At 38.8% G+C, this 26631-nt stretch overlaps 1 protein-coding gene across 1 annotated transcript; it reads left to right on the top strand.

Annotated features, from left to right (window-relative positions):
* The first annotated feature begins 104 nt into the window (after positions 1-104).
* Positions 105-22523, top strand: HTRA3 (HtrA serine peptidase 3). The gene is made up of 9 exons (XM_042871871.1): positions 105-801; positions 9219-9318; positions 10751-10973; positions 11935-12129; positions 14806-14838; positions 15492-15606; positions 19583-19631; positions 20987-21082; positions 21543-22523. The coding sequence occupies exons 1-9, from the start codon at positions 384-386 to the stop codon at positions 21706-21708; spliced, it is 1395 nt and encodes a 464-aa protein (XP_042727805.1). The 5' UTR covers positions 105-383; the 3' UTR covers positions 21709-22523.
* The last annotated feature ends 4108 nt before the right edge of the window (positions 22524-26631 follow it).

Here is a 26631-nt window from a genome sequence, read left to right on the forward strand (position 1 = left end):
GCCCAAGGGGAACGAGCCGTCCCTCCCCGCCCGGGGTGTGGCCTGGCGGTGGCGGTGCTCTCGGCCGCTGCTGGAGGCGGCGGGGCCCTGGGCTCGTCCCACATATATCCCCGCCGCTCCGCTCGTCCCGGCTTGTCCTCGCTGCGTTCTGCGGCCGCTGGGCTATGGCCGGGTCCCTCAGCGCTGCCAGCTAGTCCCGGGAACCGAGCTGCCCTCCCTCCCGCGGCTTCGTATTCCAGCCTCTGCCCTCCCGTGTGCCGCTCTCCGCGAGGACTTCCCACCCGCGCGAGCGCTGCTCGACTTTCCCGTCCCTCGCTGCACCGCGACCGCGCTTTTCCTCTTCCTTTCTCGCGCCCCTCCCGCCGCTCTCCCTGCAGCCGAGGATGCGGCTGTCGCTGCTCAGCCCGCTGCTCCTGCTCTGCCTCAGCCGTGGCTCCGCTGAGATCCCGGCAGCCCGAGCCAAGTGCCCGACCCGCTGCGATGTCTCCAAGTGCCCCAGCCCCAGCTGCCCCAGCGGCTACGTCCCCGACCGCTGCAACTGCTGCCTCATCTGCGCCGCGGGAGAGGGGGACTCGTGCGGCCGCAAAGAAGACCCTCCCTGCGGGGACAGCCTCGACTGCCGCTACCCCATGGGTAAGCGCTTCGCCAAGGGGGTCTGCCAGTGCAAGCTCAGCGCCCAGGTGTGCGGCAGCGACGGCCGCACCTACGACAACATCTGCCAGCTGAAGGCGGTGAGCCGCAAGGCACTGCAGCACGGTCTGCCCGCCGTCGCCCAGGTGCAGAAAGGAGCCTGCGAATCGGGTAGGAGCATGGCAGGGCCTGCGGCGGGTGGTGTGCGCAGGAGGGTGGGGAAAGGTGAGGTTTGGGGTCGTTGGGAGGGCTGGGGGCTCCCCCCGGGCAAGGCAACCTGTCCTCATGGTGGTAGTCGCTGTGGTGGGGGTCAGGGACATGTGAAGGGATCGGGTCCTCTCTGAACAGTGCAGATCCTTCTTCTTGATCCTCTGATAGAGGTCGGGAAGGTTGCACGGTGGTGGCATGGTTGTGGATACCTCAGTGTTGTGCCCATTGCATAGCAGTGACCACAGGCACAGTTGTCAGGTCAGTACAGCACTGACACCCTCCAGGCAGCAGTACAAGCTTCCCCCGATACCGTCTGCATCACCCTTGTTTTGGAATCATTAAGGTTGGAAAGAACACTAAGATCATCTAGTCCAAACACTGGCCTATGCCTGTGGCCTCTCTAGGCCATGTCCCTCAGTGTCACACCTGTTCTTTTATTGAAAACTTCTACAGATGGTGACTTTACCACCTCCCTGGGTAGCCCATTCCAATACTTCACTCTTCCTGAGAACTTTTTCCTAACATCCAACCTGAACCTCCTGTGGTGCAACTTAAAGCCGTTACCTCTTGTCTTATTGCTGTTACCTGGGAAAAGAGGCTGACCCACACCTCTCTACAAGCGCCTTTCAGGGAGTAGTAGGGAGCAATAAGGTCTCTCCTGAGCATTCTTCTCTCCAGACTGAACCATCCCAGGGTTGGCACTCACTATTGATGCTTTTCAGTGATGTTACATGCCTGGGCTGCTCTGCAGAGCTGTTATAACACATCCTACACAGAGCGCAGCCCTGTAGGTGTGCTCTGAGACCTTCCCTGGAGATGTTAGCAGATGTTAAATTTATTCAACGGGTGAGTATCTCTAGAGGATACTAGGTAAAGCTGTGTAGCTTAAACTGCGCAGAAAAAGCACCACATAGAATATGTGAAGTATAGTCTTTCATCTGTTTTATTTTTCTCTGACAGGAGATCTATAGTCTTGTGGAATTGAAAGGGGAATGGATGCCTGCAAATTTTCTTTATGGTTTAAAATGCACAGTCAGGATATCAGACAGTCCTTTGTTTTTCATTAGCATACTACAGCCTTTGCTTGTCCTATGCTATTGTAATAATCTGTGATAACCTCAGGCTGGATGGTATAACTTTAAAAAGCTCAGTAACCACCTACATTGAATTTTTTTTGTCGTTGTTACTAAAATTGGTCACTTCATGGAAGTGTTAACATTTCTAGTTTATTTTCACACATTTCCTTGTATATTATTTTAAGGTGGTGTTTCTACATCCTTTCAAATACTGTTCCTGGAAAGAAAAATCATGTGTGTAACAGGGTTTTAAATCATGTATTAGTGCATCCATAATGGCAGGTGAACCACTTAACCATTTTACTTATTTATAGATAGCAAACTTCTTAAAAACTAGGAGAGGTGAAAGGGGTATTGATGGCCTTTAAAACCTTTCTGTGACTGGGGGACTTCTCATATATTCACTCTTCAAAGAAAGCAAACTGTGACATGAGGAGGGAGGAGGTCAAACAATATTCCCAAATTTTCTTTCTGAGTATCTTTTCAGAGCCCAGGATTGCTCAGGTGCTAGCCCAGAGCTGTAATGATGAGTCTCGCCAGTATTTTGCAGTTATAAGTTGCTGTTTGTTTCTTTGTATTCCCCATAAGCATCCATTAGCTTTAGTACTTGGTTGGAACTGGCTCGCTTGACATATTTAGAGTGTTCAATCAAAATGAGTGAGCGAGCCTGCGTCCAGGGGCTTAGATACTGTCAGGGGGTTGGAATATGATTTTTTTTTTTTGAGAACTCCTCCTGAGCCTGCTGTTTAATAGGCTTAGGAATTCAGAGCATTGAAAAAAGCTTTTTTTTTTTTTTTTCCAAGCAACTGTTTTAGTGTTCACTTTATTTTGGCTTTATGTTTTGTTCTGGTAAACCTCAGCTTAGTAAAAGCATCTGGTTCTCTGTGAAGTTTTAATTTTTTTTTTACTCAATTCTACAGCTGTACAAACTGAAGCTCAAAGAAACTAAGTGTCTTGCCCAAGGTCATATTGAGCTGGTGGTTGAGCCAGGAATAGAACTCAGTTATGGTACTTTTTTTTTTTTTTTTTTTTTTTTTTTTTAAACAATAACATGCAATGTCTGTAATGAGAGGTTTTAGAAGAAAATCAACAGTTTGAAATTATTGTCGGGTGTCTCTATTTTCCCCACTGGTGAAAGAAATCTGGCCTCAAATGACTCAGAGTTTGGAGGCTTAATCTAGTTAAAAAGTCATTGCAGTTTTTTACTTACCCATGCATACGTTAAAACAATTATAGGCAATAGTAGCCTTACATAGCATGACTTAGGTCTTTTCAGAATCTTCAGTGGCTCTGAGGAGCATCTCTAGAAACTTCTGCTTCTATCACAGAATCATAGAATGGCTTGAGTTGGAAGGGACCTTAACGATCTTCAAGCTCCACCCCCCCCACCACAGGCAGAGCCACCAACCTCCAGATCTGGCACTAGACCAGGTTGCCCAGGGCCCCATCCAACATGGTCTTGAAAACCTCCAGGAATGGAGCATCCACAGCTGCTCTGTGTAGCCTGTTCCAGCACCTCACCATTCTCTCTGAAGAACTTCCCTCTGACATCCAGTATAAACCTTCTCTCTTTGAGCTTAAAACCATTCCCTGTTGTCCTATTACCCTCTACCCTTGTAAAAAGTCGATTTCCTTCCTTTTTATAATCAGCTTTTAAATACTGGAAGGCTGCAATGAAGTATTCTTATACTACTTATGCTGTTAGTTTTACACATCTGAGCAGACCCATAGTCTGGACCCATAGGAATGGTATGCAGAACTTCTGGACATATTTAAATTTTGTGTTACAAGTAATTGTGATGGTGTTTTTTTTCCCACCTGTTTAAGTTACTGTATAGTAATATACTGAAGCAGTTAGCTTTTTCCTTTCATTCGTCACTTTCTGTCACAAAGTTGTATAGACGAGAGTAATGCCATAAATGTTTATGTAAGACAAACTCTGTAGTCAAAGACCTGTTCCTACAGAGATTTATTTTCCACTGTAGCAAATACAAGATTGGACAGTGTTGCACATCAATCTATTAAAATGTCCTCGCTCGAAGTATTCATGAGATCACGTGTAATTTATGGCTGGTTTATCTCAGATATTTTCTTACACAGAGGGATCTTCATGAGCTCTCAATACAGCATTATCAGTACCGTTAATAATTCTTTGCAGTTTTATTTTGCTTATGGGTTCTTGAAAGATTGGTCCAATGTCAAAAGAAGATTTGGATTTTCTTTCTAAGAAAAAATGAAAGACTGATTAGAAAACCTTCAAAAAAGGAAATTCCAGGAAGCAAGTCCCATTGGTTTTAAAAGTGATCGTTTGCAGGGTTCTGCCTTGTATAACTGAAGTCACTGTTGCAAAGTGGGCATGCTGTAAAGCCTTGCCCTTGTCTTGCAAAGATTTAACTGACAGGAGCCTAGAAGTTCAGTTCCTGAAAAAAAGCAATTGAAAATACAGTTAGCCTAAGGAGTGTAAATGCTAGTAGTTCTGCCTGGGGCATTTGGAATATGCAAGTGTGTAATCATAAAGATACAGAGGAGTAACTAACTGAGCATGTAATTGCTTGCATTTCTGAGAAATTCTCCAATTAAGAGGTACTGAGGTCTCCTACCAGCATTGCTGTCATCAGAGCTTTGTAACTGCCTCCAGCTCTATTTAGAGAAACGTGTTGCAAGGTATTGGCTGCAAGTAAACTCCAATTACATTTCTTTACTGATTGTTTTCCTTATGTATGACATTATTTTGAGTTCCTGCAGGTGAGGATGAATCTTGTACACTGTTTGTGTATTTTGAGAGTACAGCACTTTATGTTCTCATAAAAGATATCCATCAAGAAAGAGATGTTCTTCAAGTGAGAATCACTTGGGAAGGAGGAATAACAATCTTCTGAACTCAGTGAGGTGGTTAAGTACCTTTGATGGAAGGCATGCACTAATTTTTCTGTCTAGTCATTGTGACTGCTGTACTGCACAAGAAAGCAACTTTGGTGTTGGTTCACCAAATTGTTTTCATCTGTTCATGGTAGACATCCATTGTATAAACAAGTTGCCTGAACCATACAGTGGGATTAAACCCATCAAGGCTTTATGGTCAGTGCACAGCTATGCAACTTGATCTTAATGCTGAATTCATCAGAAAAGCTGCCCATGAACCTACATTTCCAGCAGATGTTTCTGTTTTTTAAGTAGAGACTTTATAATCTTTTATTTGTCTTTCATTTATTTCCATGAAAGCACAATAAGGACAATATTTATCCCTGGAGATCAGATCTGCCAGGTTGCAGTCTTTCCTTAGACATAATAATTTTGCTGAACATACAGATCCTTTCTGTAGTTGGTTTTAGAAGAGGAATGGGAGAACAGTCTCAAAAGAATAAGTTTCCCAGGCTCACAAATTCCTAACAAATTTAAAATTGTGGCTTTTAGTACAAAGTATTGTCTTTAAGAAAGCATTGAATGTGATTAAATTCTACAGTAGGTTGGCAGATATTCAAAAACTTTCAGTGTTCTGAAATTCTAAATGGTTCTAATTTTATTGTCTTCAGAGGAATAATGACAATTTATTTCTGCTGATTTTTTTTTTTTTTCCCAGTTCTTTTTCAACTCCACAAATTTGTCGTTGCTCCTGATTTACAGCAGTGTTAATGTGATTGGAGTGAGTTTATTGCCTCTGCAAGAAAGTAAACATAAAGCTATTAAATGAACTCATATCCTGTAGGTAATGCTGTTATCCAAGTCTTTTGCTGAAAATAAGTGACTCCTACCTGACTGTCTCTTAGCTTTAGCCATATAAATCCAATGTAGTTGGAGCCCATAGAATTGGAACTGTGAGATCAAATTTTAAAAAAACAGACTGAGTGATTTAAACTCCAGCTTATGCACTTATGCCCAAGTATGGATTTTAAGTGCTCTGTGAGGGGTACTGGAATGAGAGTTCAGATTTGCTGAATCTGGTTGATTTGAGGGTATGGATTGGACAAATCTAGTTCTTTTAATAAGAAAGATACAGAAATCTAAGGACTTGTCCAGTAGTATAAATTTGTTTTTGCTTCAGGTTTGCAGCATTTTTTAATGTCTTGGTTATTTTATAGATAGTTGGCTTACATTATTTCTTTTTGCCAAGATAAATTAGCTTTGGCTAATGTGAAATGATTTTGAACATGCAGTAACAGCATGGAAAATAATGGATGCTATTGAAAAACCTTTAAAAAAATATGCAGCAGATCTCTGTAGGTCAATAGGTCAAAAAACATGAAACTTAAAGCTTTTACAGCCACAGTCCAGCAGAGGTCTGAGAGCTGCATGGAACTGCCAGACAGCAAGAATGTCTGGCCCGGAAGAGAATGAAAAAGTCACATTTAATTTTGTTTCAGTAAGAGCAGTAGCTGTACTCAAGCAGGTAATGCAAAATAAAGGGTAGACTGAAGGTCTGACACATAGCTTCTCGTCACCCCCGGCTTCCAGAATGGGATTCAAGAGAGGTCAATTTCTGTGCAAGCATCTCAAGATTGTAAGTCAATTTTCACAGTATTTAGCCCTCAGTAGATACTAATAAGGACAGCTCATCTCTCATCAGCCCAATGATCTTCAGCTAGACCTTTCCTACAAAATTTACATATATATTATTTTTAATCCTCATTTGTTTTAATTTTCCCTTTCCACTAGGAAAGGCCAGTTGGGATTCACCTTCAGGTCTGAAGGTCTGAGTCTTGCTATTTTCTGATCCCAGCAGCAAAGCTCAGGATTTGTGTTCAGACCAAGAAATACTCTAACAGAAATATGGAAAGAAGAGAGGCTTTGCTTCAGTTTTACAGTTTCATCTCCATTTTATTGCATTTTATTTTCTTCTACTCTTTCAATATTCAATGTTCATTTGCTGTCTTATTCAGATTTTCTTTCTGCCAAATCATCCCTGGAAAGCCACTGCCAGTCATAATGTTTGCCTCGTGATGGGTTAGGAGCAGTGTGAAGCTGAGCTTTTGGCAGGCTTCCTCCTCTGCTTTTGGCCACGTACAGTGCTGCGACAATTTGGCATGGTGGGAACAATTCAGCACTCAGCAGATACAAAGACATTTAATTGCCCTTACTCACACAGAGCCACACTGATATACATCAACAGGAAGCCTGCATTCATGCTACTTTTCCCAAACACACTTTTATTCTAGTTCAGTGGCTGAAGGTCTGTCCAGCTGATTTTCATAGATGTGTGGACATTTGTATTAATATATACTTGATGATAATGTTGCATCCTACCAGTGAACACTTCTGTGCATGCAAGCATTTAAAGTCACCTTAGTAGACTTCAAAGGATATACTGTGTAATCAGGGCAAGCTTCTTGTGAGCTGAAGCTAAGATTAATCTTCAGTGCCCCAGAAAGCAAAATAAATGACAACATATTGTGCTTATATTTGTGTGACTTTTTAATTCTTGCTTGTATCATCTCTTTTAAACCCAGTACTGAAAGAAGTATATCCAATTGTTTAGAGTGTTTTTTCAGAGTGTGTGAGAATGTACATAGAAATAATAGACTGAAAGTAGTCCTGCCAAGTTCCATCTGTTTATACCGTATCATATAAATTTAGCTTGCTAAATGTAAGCACGGTTTCTTTACCCTTGAAAGTAAATTTCATGTCTAGTAATGGGGAAAACTGCTCAAAGGTTCTTATGGAGAAATAACCAGTTGTCTTAGTCTGATCTCTTCAATGCTTTTTTTTTTTTGTTCATAGTGGTTTTCTGTCTGTTCCAAAAGTTACAAAGCTACTGTCTTTTTTCAAGTCCTTAGATACAGTGGTGAAAATGACCTTTGAACTGAGAATTACACAAAGTAGTATAAGACCTACTGTGAGCTCATTCTTCAGCGTGAGTTGAACTTGGAGCAAATTATGTTGGCACAAAACATCACTTCTGTATAGTTGGCATCCTTTAGACAATAAAAAGTAGAAGTTACAATGTAGACACTCTCTCTTCACCAAATAGAATTCTAACTCCTGGGCTACATAGTGTGCTGTATCACCAGATTTGATGGTATCCAATCACAATTTGTCTACTTGTGCCCTAGATCCTATCGTTAACATTGATGTTTGAATGTAGTGGTAAGTCCCCTAGCATATGTTTAAGATATGTGGTGATGTGTCTCCATATATTAGGACTGTAGGTAAGCGTGGCATTCTACCACAAACACTGTTATTTGTTTCTGGTGTTGTGACATTAGAAGTCATGATGCCTTTTTCCTCTAAGGTCTCTATTCCACATAATAATATTCCGTACTTCTAATTACTGTGTGTAATGCTGTTTGTTGGTTGCACAGATCTTTATCAGATGAATGCTTATTATATAGTAAACTATTGCTATGTTCAACTACTTGTGACAGCTTAAATGTGAGCTTGCCAAACTCTTTAGGTGCGAAGGTTATCATTTATAGCAAGTTTCTAGTGTATCTATCTACTTCAAAAAATCCAAACTTCAGCTGTAAAAGCAGTTCCCACATGCTGCAGCTGTATTATTCAGCACTTGTTAGACCACATCTTGAAAACTGCATCCTGTTGGACCTCTCCATACAAGAAGGACTTTGATAAACTCTAGTGAGTTCATCAGAATGCCACCAACATGGTTGTTTTGGGATGGGAGTATATGTGCTGTGAGAGCCAGCTAAGGGAACAGGGCTTGTTCAGTCTGGAGAAGAGAGAGCTTCAGGAGGGCCTAACAGCAGTCCTGGTATTCATGAGGAAATTATTGAGAAAGTGAACCCAGGCTCTTCACAGCAGCAAGTAGTGGAAGGATGAGAGACCATGGGTGAGTTGCAACATGAATTTCTACAGGAAATGTTCAGACTAGGTGTAAGAAAAACTTCTATCTCATGGGGTCAGTGGAACAGTGGGACAAGTAACCATAGAGTCTCTGTCCTTGGAGGTTTTCAAGTTCCAGCTAGACAGAGCATTTGAGCAAACTGGTCTACCTTAGTAGCTGATCCAGCTTTGAGCAGGAGGTTGAACCAGAGTCCTCCCAAAGATGCTTTCCAACTTGAGTTACGTTATACTCTTATGCATTTTATCATTGTCCTGTGAAGAATACTGTGGACAAAGAGACTTCTAAGAAAGTCAAAGAAATTATAATCAAGTAATACTGCTGTTTAATTTTTTAAGGCTCAAACAAAACAAGGTTTTTAACAAATCTTAATGTCTTTAGTACTTTTTCCAGTGTGTAGTTGAAAGCTGTCTTGGTAGGAGAAACAGATTTCAAATCATCTTTATCTTATCTGCTTGGTGAAGAGGGTATAGTCTTACTAACATATCCAATTCTTTCTGCTAGTATAGGTCACCTACAGTCCAGCAGTCCAAGATACAAATTCAACTTCATAGCAGATGTGGTGGAAAAGATTGCACCTGCAGTTGTGCACATTGAACTTTTCCTCAGGTAACTCTTTTAATTCTTTGAGTTGTAATTGCATTGTTTTACAAAAGTCTACAAATACTTTCCTTTCTTCCCTTTCCAATTAAACAGAACAATGTACTGACTTTACTTTTGAGTTTCTGATGTTCACAAAATACTTGGAAACATCACAATAGACTCGTATATTTGGAGAAGGAAGATCTAAAGATTGTGAAATTGAGATATCACATGAATAGTACAATTACCAATTTGTGTGCCCTGTTCCAGTTTAGTAGATAAGTTATACTGGTTTTAGAGTGCTTTACATATAAAATATGTATCTCATCTTTGGATGTGTCTTCATTCTTAATTAAAATAACTAAAATGTGTTGCATGTTCAATTTTTTTAACTACTTCAGAATTTTAAAAAAACAAGCCTGAAAACAAGCTGAAAAAATATGTCGCCATGTTGGTTGTTCCATTTTCAGTGAGATCTAATGTCAGTTGATTTTATTTCATCAGGGAGAACATGAAGAGGCAGCTTATTGACTATCTGTAACCTATCAAAATCCATAAATGATTTCTGATAGGGGAAAAAAATGTGCTAAATTTGCTGTCCAAGACATACAGCATAAATGAAGCTGAGCAGAGTTTTAACATCGAATATTCAAACCTATCAGCTGTCAAAGCAAATTACTACAAATATTATAGATTTTCCATTACCTGTATGTCCTTCTACCCAGGATGCTCTAATTTTTTGCATAAGCTTAAGCATTTCTTACATAATTCTTGTACGTCATATTATTAAAATTAAGATAGTTTCTGAAACCTGGACTTTGTGTACGTAATGATTGGTATTTTGTGAGAATGTTACAGATGAATATTTTTAAGGTCTTTGCATTCTATATGAAGGCTATTTTTCTTTTTTTTTCTTTATTAGTTTGTCCAGCAGCCTGCTGGGTGCTAATTGTAATACTGCCTTCTGCCTGGGATTGATTCCAGTTCTTTACTGCTGAATAGCCCAGAACTTTCAAACAATTTCCTAATAAGGATCACATCTTGAAAGAAGGAAGAACTTGTGGACCTTTTCTCATCTTCTGCAGCACTTTCTGTTCCTCTAACAAATCTAAGGTCATTGCAGCAATTGTTCACACAGAAAAGTCGTAGTGCTCTAAACAGTTTATAAAGTCCAAATCTACCCATTGTTAGTGTTTTTCATTTCTTTTGTCTTTTACATTCCCAATCCTTTCAGTCTCCAGACATCTTTTTCTGCCAGTCTACCCTTGTGCTTCATGATTTCCTGAGATGTTCCCTTTTCATCTGCTCCTCTGCCTAGCTACAAGGTTCCTTCTTTGTTCTTCATCAGAATTTTTCCCAATAGAGGATCAGTCCATTTATCAGGTGTAAATGATTTTTGATGTAATCTTCTCTAAGTTATGTTACCCTTACAAGTTACAGTTACTTCTTTCTTGTTTAGGCACCCTCTGTTTGGTCGAAATGTCCCACTTTCCAGTGGATCTGGGTTTATTATGTCTGATTCTGGTTTAATTGTGACCAATGCACATGTGGTGTCAAGTACCAATGCTATATCAGGGAGACAACAGTTGAAAGTGCAGCTACAGAATGGAGATACATATGAAGCAACCATCAGAGACATTGACAAGAAATCTGACATTGCAACAATAAAGATCCACCCTAAGGTGAGTGGTATAAAGAGCTGAATTAATTAATTAGGTAACCTTATCTAAGTTTTGCTGAGTACAGACATACTGGCTTGAATATATGCTTAAGGATTCCTTGGAAACGTATCTGGAGATAACAATGTACTGAACAAACTGTGTTTATAGCCTGGAAATTTTTTGTATCTTAGAACTGAATAACTTTGTCTTCTCTGCAGGGGATGGCTACAGGGAAGAAGAGGGCAGGCACTTTAGCAAGGCATGTTGTGATAGATAAGGGGAAATTGTTTCAAATTAAAAGGGGAGGTTTTGGTGGGATATAAGGACAATGTTTGTAGCCCTGGTGCAGGTTTCCCAGAGAGGTGATGGATGCTCCATCTCTGGAGACATTCAAAGTCAGTCTGGATGGGTCTCTGAGCAACCTGATCTAGCTGTAGGTGTTCATTGCAGGGGAACTGGATTAGATGGACCTTTAAGAGTCCCTTCTAATTCAAATGATTCTATGAGCTATTCTAAAAGAAAGACCAACTCAGCTAATACGTGGCCAGATTTAGCCACCTTTACCTGAAGGCACAGGCCATTCTGCTTACTCATTATAGTTTAGTGTCCAGTACATTTACTAGCAAATAATGTAGAAGAAGTGGCAGGCTTGTATGTTATTTCTAGGAGGAGGAGGGAAGAATCTGCTGGAAAATAAGGAAATCTTGTTCAGAATCTTGCTAGCATTTTTCTGGATGAAACTGGAAGATAATGCTGATGGCAGTTTGTTTCTGAAGATAGTTTAAGGCAGTAATCTCCTTCAGTATACTAATGTTATCAGGCATGATTCTGGGGTCATATTCTAGTGAGATGCATTAATATAATGGAAAATATATGTTCCTAACTTTCAACTAGTTTTTTTTTTTTTAAATCTTTCTAGACAAATTATTTTCAATATAAACTAAGGATTGCTTTTTTTTCTTTTTCTCCTGTTGCATTTAAGAAAAAATTACCCGTATTGTTACTGGGGCACTCTGCTGACCTAAGACCAGGAGAATTTGTGGTGGCAATTGGAAGCCCATTTGCCCTTCAGAACACTGTGACAACAGGTATTGTCAGCACTGCTCAGCGAGATGGCAAAGAACTTGGCTTGCGGGACTCAGATATGGATTACATTCAGACAGATGCTATTATCAATGTAAGTACTAGGTATGTGAGAAGCTGAGCTTCACAGTCCTGGGACCTTGAAATACCCACATATTCAGCAGAGAGATGAATCCACCAAATAAAAGCTGCTTTGTTTGAAATCAGTGATAGGCTCTTATTTTTGTAGAAGACTATGCAGTGCCTGTCAGTTTTGTTCAGGCATTAATGTTATGAAAGGGATGTTAAATAAAATGGACCTCTGTGAGCTTGTTGTCTGCAAAGATGTTATGTGTGACAGACCCCTCTCATTCTGTAAATCTTGCACAGTAAGATGTGGTTAAATAGACCAGTAGTAAACCAATGCATTTTTCTCTGTGCTTGTTCAGCTGGTCTGGTCCAGCAAACTGTTGAATAGAGCAAAAGTTTCTTTCATCTCCATCCGTTAGAACCAGATGGAGCAGTCAAGTTCATAGCATCTGCTAGAATGTAATGTCAGGACAGCCAGGTAGGATCTTAAGGAAAGCTTTCTGTTGTTGTATTTTTAAGGAGAGAGGAGGCTGTTGTTTTTATTTTGCCTTTGTGCATCACACACTTCATATAAGAATCTAGATTTAAAATGATACAAAATTTGAAATCCTGTATAGAGTTAAACATCCCTCCAGCATTGCACATTGTATAGAAATGCATGAAAACAGTATCTTCAGAGCAGCTAGAAGAGGTTGAAAATGCTTCAGTGAAATCCTTGGATGTGTATATAACTTGTAGCGATTCTAAAAAGAGCACTGCATGCATATCTGAGGTAGAAAATGGCATGGCATTTTGCATCTTAAATCTGTTAGACTTTAAAAGAAAAATGTTTTTAGCATTTATTTGCTGAACCTCAATACCAGTTGTCACATAAAAACTCATAATGCTCAGTGTTTTAAGCATGCAAAACTCTTGGCACATGCTTATCCTTACAGAGCTGTTGAGAGAAGTTTTGAGTAGAAAAAAAACCACAAGAGTAAATAAATTTTTGTGCTAAGATATGGAATAAAAATTTGCTTTTTCAAAAAGTTTCTATAATAATACAGAAGCTGAAGCTCCAAAGACATTGAATTGGAATTAATTTTTTTATATGTAAAAAAAGATAGTAAAACTTAAGATAAATGTGTTACTTGGGAGTATAGTCTGACTTGGTTGCAGAGAAGAAATTAGAACATGGGATTCTTGACTTCACGCCTGTTCGCATTCCTCAAGATCAAACTGTTTTCTTGCATATTCTTAGGCATTCACTGCCCTCAAAAGCTAGTGAGCAAGTTTAGGTTAGCAGAGTGTATTGGATGATACTTGAGCAAGTGGAATATTGATGGTAAAGGAGGTAAGGAAAATGACAACACATGAGTTGCTTTGCCATGTGAAACCACAAAATATGGACGTAGTCACTGGCATAGGGATGCTGTGTGCTTAGCTAATGCACTAGTTTTCTCCTGAGAATGGGAGGAGTTTGAGTGCTGGTCTACTCAGAGCATTCCTGTGGCTCGGCCAAGACTTTCCTGTAGGAATGTGCATGCAGCTGCCTTCTGAGAAATGCTAGGACAGCAGGAACATGGAGCAGGAGAAAACACAGCCATAAATCCTAAATGGAGCTGCATTGCTTATACCAAAGTTCCTTCTGTAAGAAGATCTTTCAAGCAGATGAAAAGTGAATGAGAGATGATAGCTGAGGAAGGCTGAAAAGTCAATTTCAATTCCTTTGTGTGTGAGACATAAAAATTGAGTGTGTGGCTTCTGATCACTGCAAAGATACAGTATAAGAAACTGATCTCTATTTAAACACAAACTTCAGAGATGTTTTTAGAACTCTAATGTCTGTTTTAATCTTAAGAGAATCTGTAAGTTTTGCCCAGTGCTATCTAAATGTAAACAGTTTATATGGCTCATGTTGCTATCATGCATCACTTAGCTTTGGTTTATTTTGAGTGGTAAGTTGCTGCTTTTGGCTGTTCAGTAGATCTACTTGAAAACTCTGGCCTCACTCGAAAACAAACTTGTTGAGCCAACATGAAGATGAACAAGGAATTTCTCAATCTCCCACTTCCTGTAGTCCTGTTCGATGTTTCTTTTGAAGGCAATTAGGTATTAGGTAATTTCAGACTGCTCAGAGCTGCAATTTGCTCTCCCTAGAGGGGGATGCATCTCTGTGTTTACTAAATCAGAGATGTACTACTCCTTATGTAGTACCTACCTCATAGCAATGCTCTGTGATTAAACTTGCAAAGCACTGTGTTCTTTTCCAGTGGAGAATAAGAGACTGACAGTGTTACAAACCAAAGTGATTAATAGAACTGTTTCAGAACTGTGCATATGTTGAATGTGCCTTAGTGAAATATAACTTCAAAACTTCTTAAAACTTTGTTCTAACATTATTTAGCAGAATTGAGACACTCATGTTAATTACTTAGTGATTCTTGTTGATTTTAAGGCAGCACTCTTCTGAGTGTTAAGCTGCTGCTTGTAATTTAAGGCCTGTTACTGAAAAGAAAAAAGAAATCTAATCATAAGAGCTGTAAACAAGTATGGTAGGACCTACTTGTAATCTTCTGCCATCAGAATTGTGTCCTTCAGTGTTGCATAAGAAATGTCTTGCTCTCTTTCATTTGCTTACAAATAAAATGCTGCTTCAAGTGCAATTTTTATTTCATGTAGTAAAGCACCAGTTTATTGTTCCCTTATGTCATTTTTACAGTATGGCAACTCTGGAGGACCTCTAGTTAATCTGGTAAGTTGAGGTGATTTTTTTTTATTTCTTTTTTTTTTTTTTTTTTAAGCTTGCTTGAAATAAGTGGCAGAATTTTTCTTTGAAAAAGTTCATAAATTTTATCAGTTTCTAGTCAGTCAAGCCAATGATGGACAGATACCTGAGGTTAATAGAAACAATGCAAATTAAGTTTTAGTTCATATGTCTTTGAGAAATGTTGCATTATAGGGTACAGGAAACTTTATACAGCAATTAGAAAAATACCTTCTTGTAGAAGTTACATTCTTTCACATTCTGTAACCTGGGATGCAGGGCGAAGATGAGATCTGGGCAATCTGTGTAACTGACTTTAAAACCAGCTCTGGTTTTGCAGTTTGTAAATTCTGGCTGTAGATAGATGTGACTCCACCACCTGCTTGGCGGAGGGAACGTCGTGCTGAGTGGTTGGATGGACCTTGGATGAACAAACTGTACTGTAATCTCTCTGATCAACTCAGTTAAATGAGAGAAGGATTGTGAATCAGAGCCCAGATCCTCCCTTAGAAGTAATGTTTATTTCTTGAGTGATTACAGTGCTCCAGAATTACTTATGCTAGCTTTCAAAATGAAATGTTAGGAAGTGAGCTGAACCTTGTCACTTCAAAGCATATTAATTGAGTACTGTTTTCCAACAGGATGGTGAAGTGATTGGAATTAACACCTTGAAGGTTACAGCTGGAATTTCCTTTGCTATTCCATCAGACCGCATTACTCAGTTCCTCACAGAGTCACTTGACAAACAAAATAAAGGTAAAGTCTGCAAGAAACAATGATGCTGTCATCTGCCAGTTATTATCTTAACTTGTCAATGGGGGTCTGGGGTCCTACTACTGAAAAACTCAGCATTAGTTTAGTAATGTTCTAATTACTCTAGTATAGAATGCCTTGGACATGAAAACAGAAGACAGCTTCACAGAAATAGGAGTGACACTTTATTATTCACACCCCTAAAATAGACATTATCAGTAAAAATCTGTGAGGAAGGGCCTCTGTGGACATGAGTGATCTTTGCTACATTTCCCAAATTAAGTTGTCTTCACTTGTTTATTTGGAAAAATAAGGTGATGGAAATATTTCTTAATAATGCATTTCAAGGTAGCTGACATGATTTTGTTTCAGCCAACAAGTCCAAAAATTGTTTATTTGTGTAGGTTATTAACTGCTAATTCTTGTTATCTTCTGAGAGAGGCAGCGTGTAATGGTGGTGATGATGCCCTAGAGAATCAAACTGCTCATTTCAAGACAAGGAAGAGTAATGGTTTATCTAGGGCCATGTCTGCAGGTAGAACCAGTGAAAGTCCACCAATGGACTTTCAGCACCAGTGGAATCAGTCAGTGGATTCTTGATAGTTGGGGCTAAAATGTGGATATGTCACCATTGAAACAAGCCACCTTATTCCCTTAGGTACCCTCAGGCACATCTGCTTCTACAGAGTGTTGAACCTGTTAACTAATGCTACCTATGCAGCTCTTGAAAGTGAAAGATTTATGTTTATCTTGTGATTTGCATGTACTACTGTTTTTTTTCAACCTTCTTATTACTGTATAATCGAAGAAGGATTCACAGTTACTCTTAGCATTAGTAACTTTCAGTGCCTGACATACTCTTTGCATAGGCAGATTTTTTTTTTTAACTCATCGAATGACCTCAGACAGAAAAGCAGTCATTTAGAGCTCTTGATGCATAGAGGAAGAGAACTTCTAGTGGACAATTTCATAATATCTGAAATTAATTTTGCATTTTTTAGGCCTTCAGCAGTAATTTTCATTTTTGTTGTATAGGCCTTATTTCTTGTCATGAAGAATTTATGTAAACAAAATTTTTGGGATGCTTTTATCATGTTTTATTTTGCTTCAACTACATTTCAGTAATTTCAGTGGGATCTGCCCTTATGGTACCATTAAGTCATAGAAGCAAGTTTAAGGGTATTACCGTTCTGCTCTAAATATCGCATTGCCTGAGGATGATAAAATTCTAAAATCTCTTTCCAGATTAACTCTATCATACAGGAAATGTTCAGGAAATTATTTAATAAATTTGACCCTTAGTCTTTTAAATCTCAGCTGATCAGATAACTGCCAATTTTATACAGGAGGTGTGCATTCTTGAAGTCCCATACATGTAAGAACTGCAAGTGTGACCTATCTAAGTACAGGAAAGGGAGGGGGAAACATTAGGAGAGAATGGCACTTGAATTAATTATTTGCACTGATAATTATTATCTAAGCATTCTGTGTTATGTATGAGTATGAGTGATGCATAATATTTTCTAATGTATTTTTGACCAGCAGTTTTCTATATTCTGTATACTTACTGCTTGAAAGGTCTGAAATTCTTGGCTAATTTTGAATTTAAGTAATAACATCAAACTCCTTTTACAGGTAGGAATTCCTATATTGGCACATCTCCATTTTTATATATATATAAATATATATATATATTATATATAAATATATATATATATATAAAAAAAAATATATATATATTTTTTTTTTAACCACTGCCTTTGGCTGGTAATGGATAAGAATTTTTCAGTTTTAGTCTTACCTTTGTTATCTTTTCCTTTAGTTAGTTTACACATGAGCAGAACAATAAAACCAGAAAGTGTTTGACATAGATCCTCTAGGATGGAAGACAGCAAGTTATTAATTTGATAAACATTAAAGAATACATACATCCAGTGTGACCTCCATAAGGCCCCCTTGTGTTAAAATAGTGCAACTGGTTTATTACGCTCATTCAGTCTCAGCTGGAACTTACAATAAAGTCATCAATTTTAATCTTTCTACTTATTGTTGCTGAAAACTTTGTATAACATATTTGACACGGGTTAAATCAAATGGAAGAAAGCTTTCTTTACTTAACCTCTCTTACCTGAAGCTTTCTGATGTCCAAAATGATACAGACTGGGGAGGGGAGAAATCAAGATTCTGCAGTCAGAATAACCCATATGGTTATTCTGATGATTCTGATATGATGATTCTGATAGCTAATGGTTTCACTTAATACAGTAGACTTACTCATAAAGTGTGAACCACTATTTGAAGTGTGTCAAATTTGTTACAGAGAGTGGGCTAAAAGTGATTTTTGAATAAACAAAGGTATAATAAGATCAAACTGCCTAAAGATAAAGGTGAAACGAGACCTTTATTTATCAGTGAGTATGTAGTTACCAGATTACTTTATCCAATGCCTTATTTTTTTGCTTACGTTATTAGCTACTGGGGAAATAATTCCCTTTTAGATCAGCATTATTAACAGAGTGTTTCTTCATTCTTGCCTAGCCTTTCCCTTGTTTTGTTTCTTCCAGATCAGTTTCTCTTGTCCCTTTTCTTATTTCCATTTTCTTTCATGTAAACACTCTGAACTCAGCCCCCAGAGTATTCATGCTTCAGTATCCCACAGGTGATGACCAGCAACAAACTGAGTAATACAGACAGTAAACTGTTTGCAGAGTGTTTATCTGTGTGGTTGACTGTGGTCTCAGAGAGACAACTTCATCATTTAACTGCCTAACATCACAGAAAGGGGAAATTATTTTTTGTGTATCAGTTACCATGTTTCACTTTTTAAAATAAAAGTGAAAATTTGTATTTAAGTGTTTGTATTTGCCATGTAGATTTGGGAAGAATTATGAGTGTTCATGGCCATGCCCGACGCTTTTGAGACTACATTTTCATGTAATTGGGCTATTGGCACTCTAATTGCAGATTTTGATCACAGTAGCTTTACTAAAACAATAAAAAACAAGAGAGCCAGCAGTTTTCAGGGAAATTCAGCGATGAGTTAGAGACATAAGACTGTCTAGAGTGTAGAAAATACCATTTTTTTGGTACTCAGCATTTTTGGTGACACTAATGGGAGTACTGGACACTCTTAAGATTTAGGGCTAATTCTTTTACTTGGGACTGTTTTTCTTGGAAAGAACAAAAGTTAGAGGAAACTATACATCTCCTTAACAATATTTTTCCTCGTCTGAGAACATAGAGAAACTCAAAGAAATTGTGGGATAGTTATGCTGGAACAAGTAAGGGAAATATTGTTTCATACCGGATATAACTAACTACTGAAGCACTCCAGGAAGTCATCAAACTGCATTTGTTCATTAAACAGCTGTGTGGTATCATGACTACTAAAAGCCAACTACTGAAATGTGGCTCTTCTCCTGACAGAGTGAATCTCTACCATTTAAATTTCTGTAGAGCTCTGAGTAAGGCCATGTGTTTGTCTTTGTTTTTATCTTGTTTTTCCCTCTTTGGAACAGAAATTGGTATGAGCCTTTCATTTTTGTCTTTACAAGACTGTCTTTTTCTCTGAAAGTTGGAAATTTTCTGTTGTTTTTTTTTAATCCTGTTTCTGCAGTTATAATGAGAACGCTGTATGATTACATTGTCTTGACCAGTTTCAGAAGAAGCGGCAGTTGGTTATGAGATCTTCCATTTACTGAAGTCATATGATAATAACTCATTAAATTTTTTCCTGAAGGAAAAGTCTTACACAGAATAAATGAGCTTCTCTCTTACTCTCATTGGCAGAGAGCAAGATGTCTTTCCATATACCAGGGTTAAGCAAAATAAATGTCCTCAGCATAGATGTGCACAATTTGTGATTAGATTTTTTTTTTTTAAAATATTTTGTTTCAATAGACAGATATTTGGGTCAACGAAGTGGCTATTTTGTCCATGTTTGCCTGAATTTCTTAAACACCTGTTGTGTTGTTTTCAGATAGCAAAAAGCGTTTCATTGGCATCCGAATGCTGACAATAACACCAGCGTAAGTATCTTAGAGAGGTGATCCGCGTGGTTATTCATAACGTGTGAAATCTGGAGGGAATTAGGAATTGCCTGAGTACTTCCTTAAGTTCTTGAAAACATGTCTGCAGTGACAGCAGGTTTTAGTGTTGTTTAAACAAGCTGCTGCATTCAGGTGACTCTGAGGGTTTTATAGCAATTTTATCAGTACCAGTAGTGCCCAAATGATGTGAGATTTTGTGTCTAACCACTAACTGGAAGGAAAGTAGTTGTGAAAGTTCAAACCTTTGTGCTTCCATATTATCAAAATTTGAATATGGACATCTTCCTCCAGTTCTATATTCTTTTTCTTAACGTTTCATGTCTTGCTGCTACCTGGATGTATGCTGGAATTACAGATGAGGGTTCTAACGCTTGTGTTCATTCCCAGCAGTAGGCATATTTCCGAAGTGGCAGTAGGCTACAAAATTAAACAAGACAATTTCCAGCTGGTGTTGTAGTAAAGCCTTCTTTATTTATTGAGTTACTCTTTCAGTCCTCCCTAAAGGGTCAGATCCTCAGCTGGAATAAATCAGTGGAATGGTATTAACGTCTCTGGACCAACAAAGAGCAGTTCTGAATGGTTTTCTGTGTAACTGTTATGAACGCGATGTGAGATTTCACTGGTTTTGTGGTGTCTAATGAAGCAGTGCAAGATCTGCAGGCCTTTTTTCATGAAAAGACTAGTTTTCTCACTGTTTGTTTGTCTTTTAAGTATTAGCTTCCTCAATAAAAACTAAAGCAAAGTGAAACTGTATGCAGTCATTTCAGTTTTCTTTCCATCTGAGAGACTCCAGCTTTTCATGATGGGCAGCAAACTGATTCAGCATTAGTTTAAATCTCTCTCAAAGTGGGCCTGAGCCCACTCTGTACACGGACCCAAAATGATGTGATCTCTTCAGAAATGGGAGGATGTTTTTAGGGTCTCTATTTTGCAGTTTGTTCCTGTCCTTCATAAAGGCAAGCACAACCAATTTTGTATGTGGGGAAAAATTAAGGAAGGTGTAGTTTCCTTGGAAAACTCACAGTTCTAATCTCCTATATGATGCTAGATGCTGTCAAAAGCAATAATGCTCTAGATAAAGAGAAATTAAGAGTATTCTCCAAGATGAAAGAAGTAAAAACATTAACAAATTTCTAAGTCATCACCAGTGTTAATTGTTTGGGACAGGAATGTCTGGTCCTTTTAGCACATAGGTCACAGAGTGCTACTTCTCTGTGTTGTGTTCATTTTTGATCACAAAAATTTAAGAATAAACATATTAGAGAGTAAATAAGAATTTCTGAATGCTCCTGCTTTTTGTAGTGAAATGAAACACTTCATGTTTCTTCTTATAGCTTGGTGGAAGAATTGAAACACAATAATGCTGATTTTCCTGATGTCAGAAGCGGAATTTATGTGCATGAAGTTGTTCCAAATTCACCTTCTCATAGGTGTGTAGAACGTTTTGTTTTCTTCATAAATAAATCTCCAAATAAATACTAGTAGGTAGTACTCCTGTTCATATTCAAGAATATTTTATGGCAATCTTGATTTGTATTTAAACAACTTAAAATTGTGCTTTTGGGTTTAAAAAAAAGAAAAAAAATGCATGCTAGAATTCTACTCTAGCCTGAATAAGGCATTCACATAAGACATTGCCTGAACTATTGTCTACAACAGGGCCTTAGCTCAGAGGAGGAAACCTTTCAGAAAAGTTGGAAAATAAATTAACATTTCTACATATTATGTCAGGATTTGAGAAGATGCAAAAGACTCTGTTAATAGAGTCAGAAGGGTGAAAATCCCCTTTTAAAGGAAACTAAAACACATTAAAAGTTCTCACAACTGCCAAAGAGGTGGTAAAGAAACTTGGTACTTTTTCTTTATTGTCTGTTTCTTCTTTTCTTGCAGAGGAGGTATCCAAGATGGAGATATCATTGTTAAAGTCAATGGGCGTCCTTTGATGACTTCCAGTGACCTTCAAGAGGCTGTGATGAATGAATCACCTCTACTACTTGAAGTTCGGAGAGGAAATGATGACTTACTATTTAACATTGAGCCTGAAATTGTCATGTAAATAGAACTGAGGAAACTCCCACCATAATTAAACACACTTACTCTGGAACACTAGATACCTCCTTTACAGCTACAGTAATTATACTTTGTTTTGACTAATGACAAGGTGGACTAACTTAATTGCCTGAGCCATTTCTGTACATAGTAGCTAGAATGAATTCAGTTATGCCATGTATTACAGAATTAACTTTCAAAGCAAATTAAGACTGGTGTTCTGGGGAGGGGGAAGAAAGCAAGGTTTGGGTAGCTGAAGGAAATGGGTTCCACCTCCAGTTTAAGGAGACTTTAGAGCAGGCTTAGTTCTTCATTTAGAAAGACCAAAATACAACTGGAATTGAGGAAATATCCTGCCAGAGGAAAATATTCATAAATTAGTCATGCAGATACATGCTATTGCAGTTGAGCTTTTATATATATATGTATATATATATATATAACTTTTTCAATGTGAAACTAATATTGGTGAAGCTTGTGTTTGTTCTTAGTGCTTGTATGCTACATACCAATGCAGGCAGACTAAATCTGTAAATATCGGAAGGAACAAAAATGGTATCAGGCTATAGAGTGTTACACCTAGGTCATGCAATTTTGGAATATAGTAAATGATTCTTATAGAATTAATGCCTTATTATATATAAATCAAAACAATGTGCTGAACAAAATTAAGTTTGAGAAAGTGCACAGTTGTTTGTTTGTTTTTGATACAAATTAGTTTTACATTTTACTGGTAAGCTTTGCTGTAAAATTGTTATACTACTTTTGGCTTGTACTGTATAAGTTTCTACTGTAAGGAGATTAAAGTTTACACAAATAAAATGCTGGTGTAATCCTTTTATTTTCATTTATTTATTTTTTTAAAGTGTTTTCTACCCTCCCTAATTTGTCAAATGGGAGTAGACTCTCCCAGAAGAGAATTTTTTTGCAGAAAATTAGTCCCTGATGCTATGGGCTCCTACACAGCTCTATGGAATACTTATTCTGCCCTTATTTAGACAATGTTTAGAAATGTTTTGCACATAAGTCATTTATTTACACTGTGTTTTTTCATATGCATGAATTGTGCTTTGGTGTTGTTTAGTGACTATCTAGCTGGGATCGTGTTATGCTCTCTTCTTCCTGCGTGTGACAAGAAGCAGAAAGGAAGCGCTATTAGCCTTGTTTTACAGCTACAGCTTGTGAGGCTTGTATAATAAACCCAGCACAGAAAATGCTAAGGGCTAAATCTGGATCCCCTAAATACCCTAAAATACACAACCTTCTTTCTTTCTTAGTGAATATTGCTGCCGTTAGCTGTGCTGTTGTGTCTTCATTTAACAGATTTTTGCATCAAAGTGAAATTCTTGGGGCAACTAGAACCTTCTCTTTAAGTTGCCATCAAATCTAGATACTGAGTCTACGCTGACTTCTTTGTGAAAAGAGCAATCTTGTTACTTGCTGGTTATCTGTGACTGTAGCTGTACAGCTGAAAGACAGATTGGTTATATTCAGGCACTAAAAACAAATGCTAAAAACACATCCTAAAAACAAATGCTTTTCTTTTACCATGGGAAATGGCATCATTTCCCATGCCATTAATAGTGGCATGATATCCATGCAGTCAGTAAAATGAGAACTGTTTTCACCCTAAGAGCAAAAGTGATATAGTCAAATTTGTTAAGTATTCCCTTTCCAAAAGATTTAAGCCCTTTCCATTGCATTACAGTGTTTGCATCCTAGTTTGCAAAAAACATAATTATGTTCTGGACCTTAGGGTAACTGAAATGCAGAAGGATGCTGTCATGACTAACTTCAAGCCTATGCGTAAGTTGGTGCTATGTCAGAATTACCATTTTACAGCTTGTGAAGTGTACTAGGCTGCCTGTATCCATTGACTAACAAGTTAAAGCATGTTAATTATTTTTCTGTGTTTTCACCAACTGTGTGAGTTAGGAAGATAACAGTGTGAGTAGTCACTTCTGTGGTGGTTGTTATTGTAGTAAAAGCTGTATGGCTTCTAGAAAACAGAGTAATGACTTTATAATGAATTGCTTAATGATTCTTATTATAGTAACGTTGAATAGTCTCTAAGTGACAGAGCATCATTTAAGTTTAAGCAATACCCTTTGTAGAGTGCCTTGGCCTTTTAGGCATGTGTATGGGAAATGTTGATCACGGCCTGAACCTCTGATTGACCACCTGAGGCAAGCAATGAGTCAGCCACGGGAGCACAGGTGAAGGCAATTCATCTGGGTTACCAGGAAGGGATGGAGCCTAGCTCCACCTCTCCTAGATGCCATTTAAGGGCTGACTGCCAGTGTGGAAGAATTTCTCTCTGGAGATCATTCCTTGTGGAGTTTACTGTGAGCCTACAAACTGGTGAGCGTTTTCATTTATTTTGATTATCTTTCCACCGTGATAATTTTACTAAGACTAACATCTGTGTACTTATTGATCTTACATCTTACCAAGCCTAGCCTCTGTATACTTACTGATTGTACACATGACACTGCAGAGAGGAGAAAGGTTGGTTCCTTACTCACCTACCAGCACTTCCTTTTTTCTAAGTTATCTCTGAAAATCTTGTAGCACACATACCTAATGGTCTCTAGAGCCTTTGCACTGAAGAAGCTTTTACTCTGAGGGAACAAGGATCAGATGAGTTTCTTTTAGGAAATAAAGCAGCAATTTCCTTTGGACAAATTTTAAGTGCTCCTTGCCTCCTCACACTGGTCAGAGCAGTCTTTCAAAAAACCTAGCAGAAGCTGTACCTGCTTTGTTTTTGTGAAAGATTTCTAAAACTACTCCATTATTTCTGCAAGGCCTAGGCAGCAAAATCATAGAATCACAGAATCATTAAGGTTGGAAAAAACCTGTAAGATCATTTAGTATAACTGTCCACCTTTCACCAATATTACCCAGTAAACCATGTCCCTAACATAAGTAAGAGGAGAGATCAGTGATAACATTCTAAAGGATGTGACCGTTTTGGGAACTTTCCATGCTACAGGGAAGCTGCACAGTGCTGGAGCAGGCTCACTGCTGCCAGCGAGCTCCCTCTCACCCTTTTTACACCTGTGACTGCTGTTGGGCTGAGAAAGTGGAAGACAACTTCAGATGAGAGGGGTGAGATGATACTATGCTTAAAACACCATTTATAGAAAGAACATGGAGAAGACATGAACATGAACAAAAGAATACTGGGAAGACAAATTATGAGCAAAATGTAAAACAAGAAGAGGAAGCAGCACAGAATATCAAGAAAAAGCATTCCTCTCAGGAGACAGATAATTTAAATTAAAAATTTATTTCATGTAATTACACAAGCATGACACTTGACCAAGACTGCTGTACAGCTGCCTGGATTAGGCATTTCAAGACCCCTTTCAGCAAGGATGGCAGTTTACTATCTCTGCTTGTTGTTCTGCATTTGTTCTGCACAACCGCATAGCCACCAGTCTCTGTGTCTGTTTTGACTGATCCTACACCAGCTCTCTTCTGCAAAGCAATTTGCACAGTTTCTTCCACAACAGCTGTTCTACACTTCTGTATTTTGCCCTTCTCTTCAGCTACTCTGCTGTTATCCAGTGGCTTTGCACCAGCTATTCTGCACGACCGTACACATCCAGACAGCAGTCTCCCACCCCTTTAATTTTGTTTTGACTGCTTGTTTCTTACTTGGGGCTTTCTTGGTTTGGCAGAAATCCGGTAGAGAGTGAGTTTTTTCTTCCCAAGCTCTGAAGTCTGGAGTGCTTTGCTGAGCATTTCAAGTCCATAATACGAGGGCAGTGGGTTGGTGAAAAAAACTGTTTAACATGAAGTCATTGCTGGATATAGAAGGTAATGCTGCCTCTGTTTAGGCACCACTACCCTGGAACTGGTGTTCAAAGATGCAAGATCAAGAGCTTATCCCAGAGGTTGTATACGTGGATAGTGTGGGTATGATTTCTGTACCCACACCTCAGACTACAGTCGGAGGATTGCTTTGAAGTAGGAAGAAGACCTAAAAAAGGAAAAGGAATGGTGGTGTAGAACGTTTACTTATTTTATCGCCTTTATTTACCTGGTTTTCTGTCATCTTTATTTATCTGAAGGAGACTGGAGAAAATATCCAGGTCTGTGTTTGTTTCCAACCCTCTTCCTGCAGTAGATTATTTTTGAAACTTTGGTGTTCCACAAATAGAAGTCTCTTATCCAGACCTTCCCAGTGCTTGAGGCAACAGATGCAGCTTGGTGGCTTTTTATTGCAAAGAACTGCACAGGTTGTTCAATGGAGTGTTTCCCTAGGCAGAAGAAGCACAAGTAGACAGAGTTGCTCAGAAGGCATTACTGGCTGGCTCAATTCTCTATCTGTTGGCAAACAAACAGGGAAACTGAGGGGAGCCCTCATGGCAGCTGTTGCTTCTCACAGGGAGCAGGGGGGCAGTGCTGAGCTCTGCTCTGTGTGACAGCAGTAGGGCCGAAAGAACGGCATGGATCTGTGTCAGGGGAGGGGCAGCTGCGGGTTAGGGAAAAGGTCTGCACCAGAGGGCGGTGGGCATGGAACGGGATGCCCAGGGCAGTGGGCACAGCCATGAGCTGCCAGAGATCAAGGAGCGTTTGGACACCACTCTCAGCAAGAAGGTCTGATTTTTAGGTGATTCTGTGTGTAGCTGGGAGTTGGGCCTTGTGGGTCCCTTCCAACTCAGGATATTCTGTGTTCTATGATTTTAAGATTCCATGAACTGTTTCTTGGGCAGCACAGAGGATGGACAGGTGAGCAGACCTTCAGGCTATGACAGTTTATTAAAAAAAAAAAAAAAAAAAAAAAAAAAGGAGAAAAAGATATTTATTTATTTATTCATTCTTTCTCTTTTGATTTTTATCCTCTGGAGAGTAAGGTCAGACAGAGTTGGTCTCCCCAGCCTCCTTTCCTCTTCCTCTCAGTCAAAGGGCTCCTCTGGAGACT

This window comes from Lagopus leucura, unplaced genomic scaffold, assembly GCF_019238085.1.
Source record: "Lagopus leucura isolate 7727_CA_CO unplaced genomic scaffold, USGS_WTPT01 Super-Scaffold_100004, whole genome shotgun sequence".
NCBI classification, from domain to species: Eukaryota; Metazoa; Chordata; class Aves; order Galliformes; family Phasianidae; genus Lagopus; species Lagopus leucura.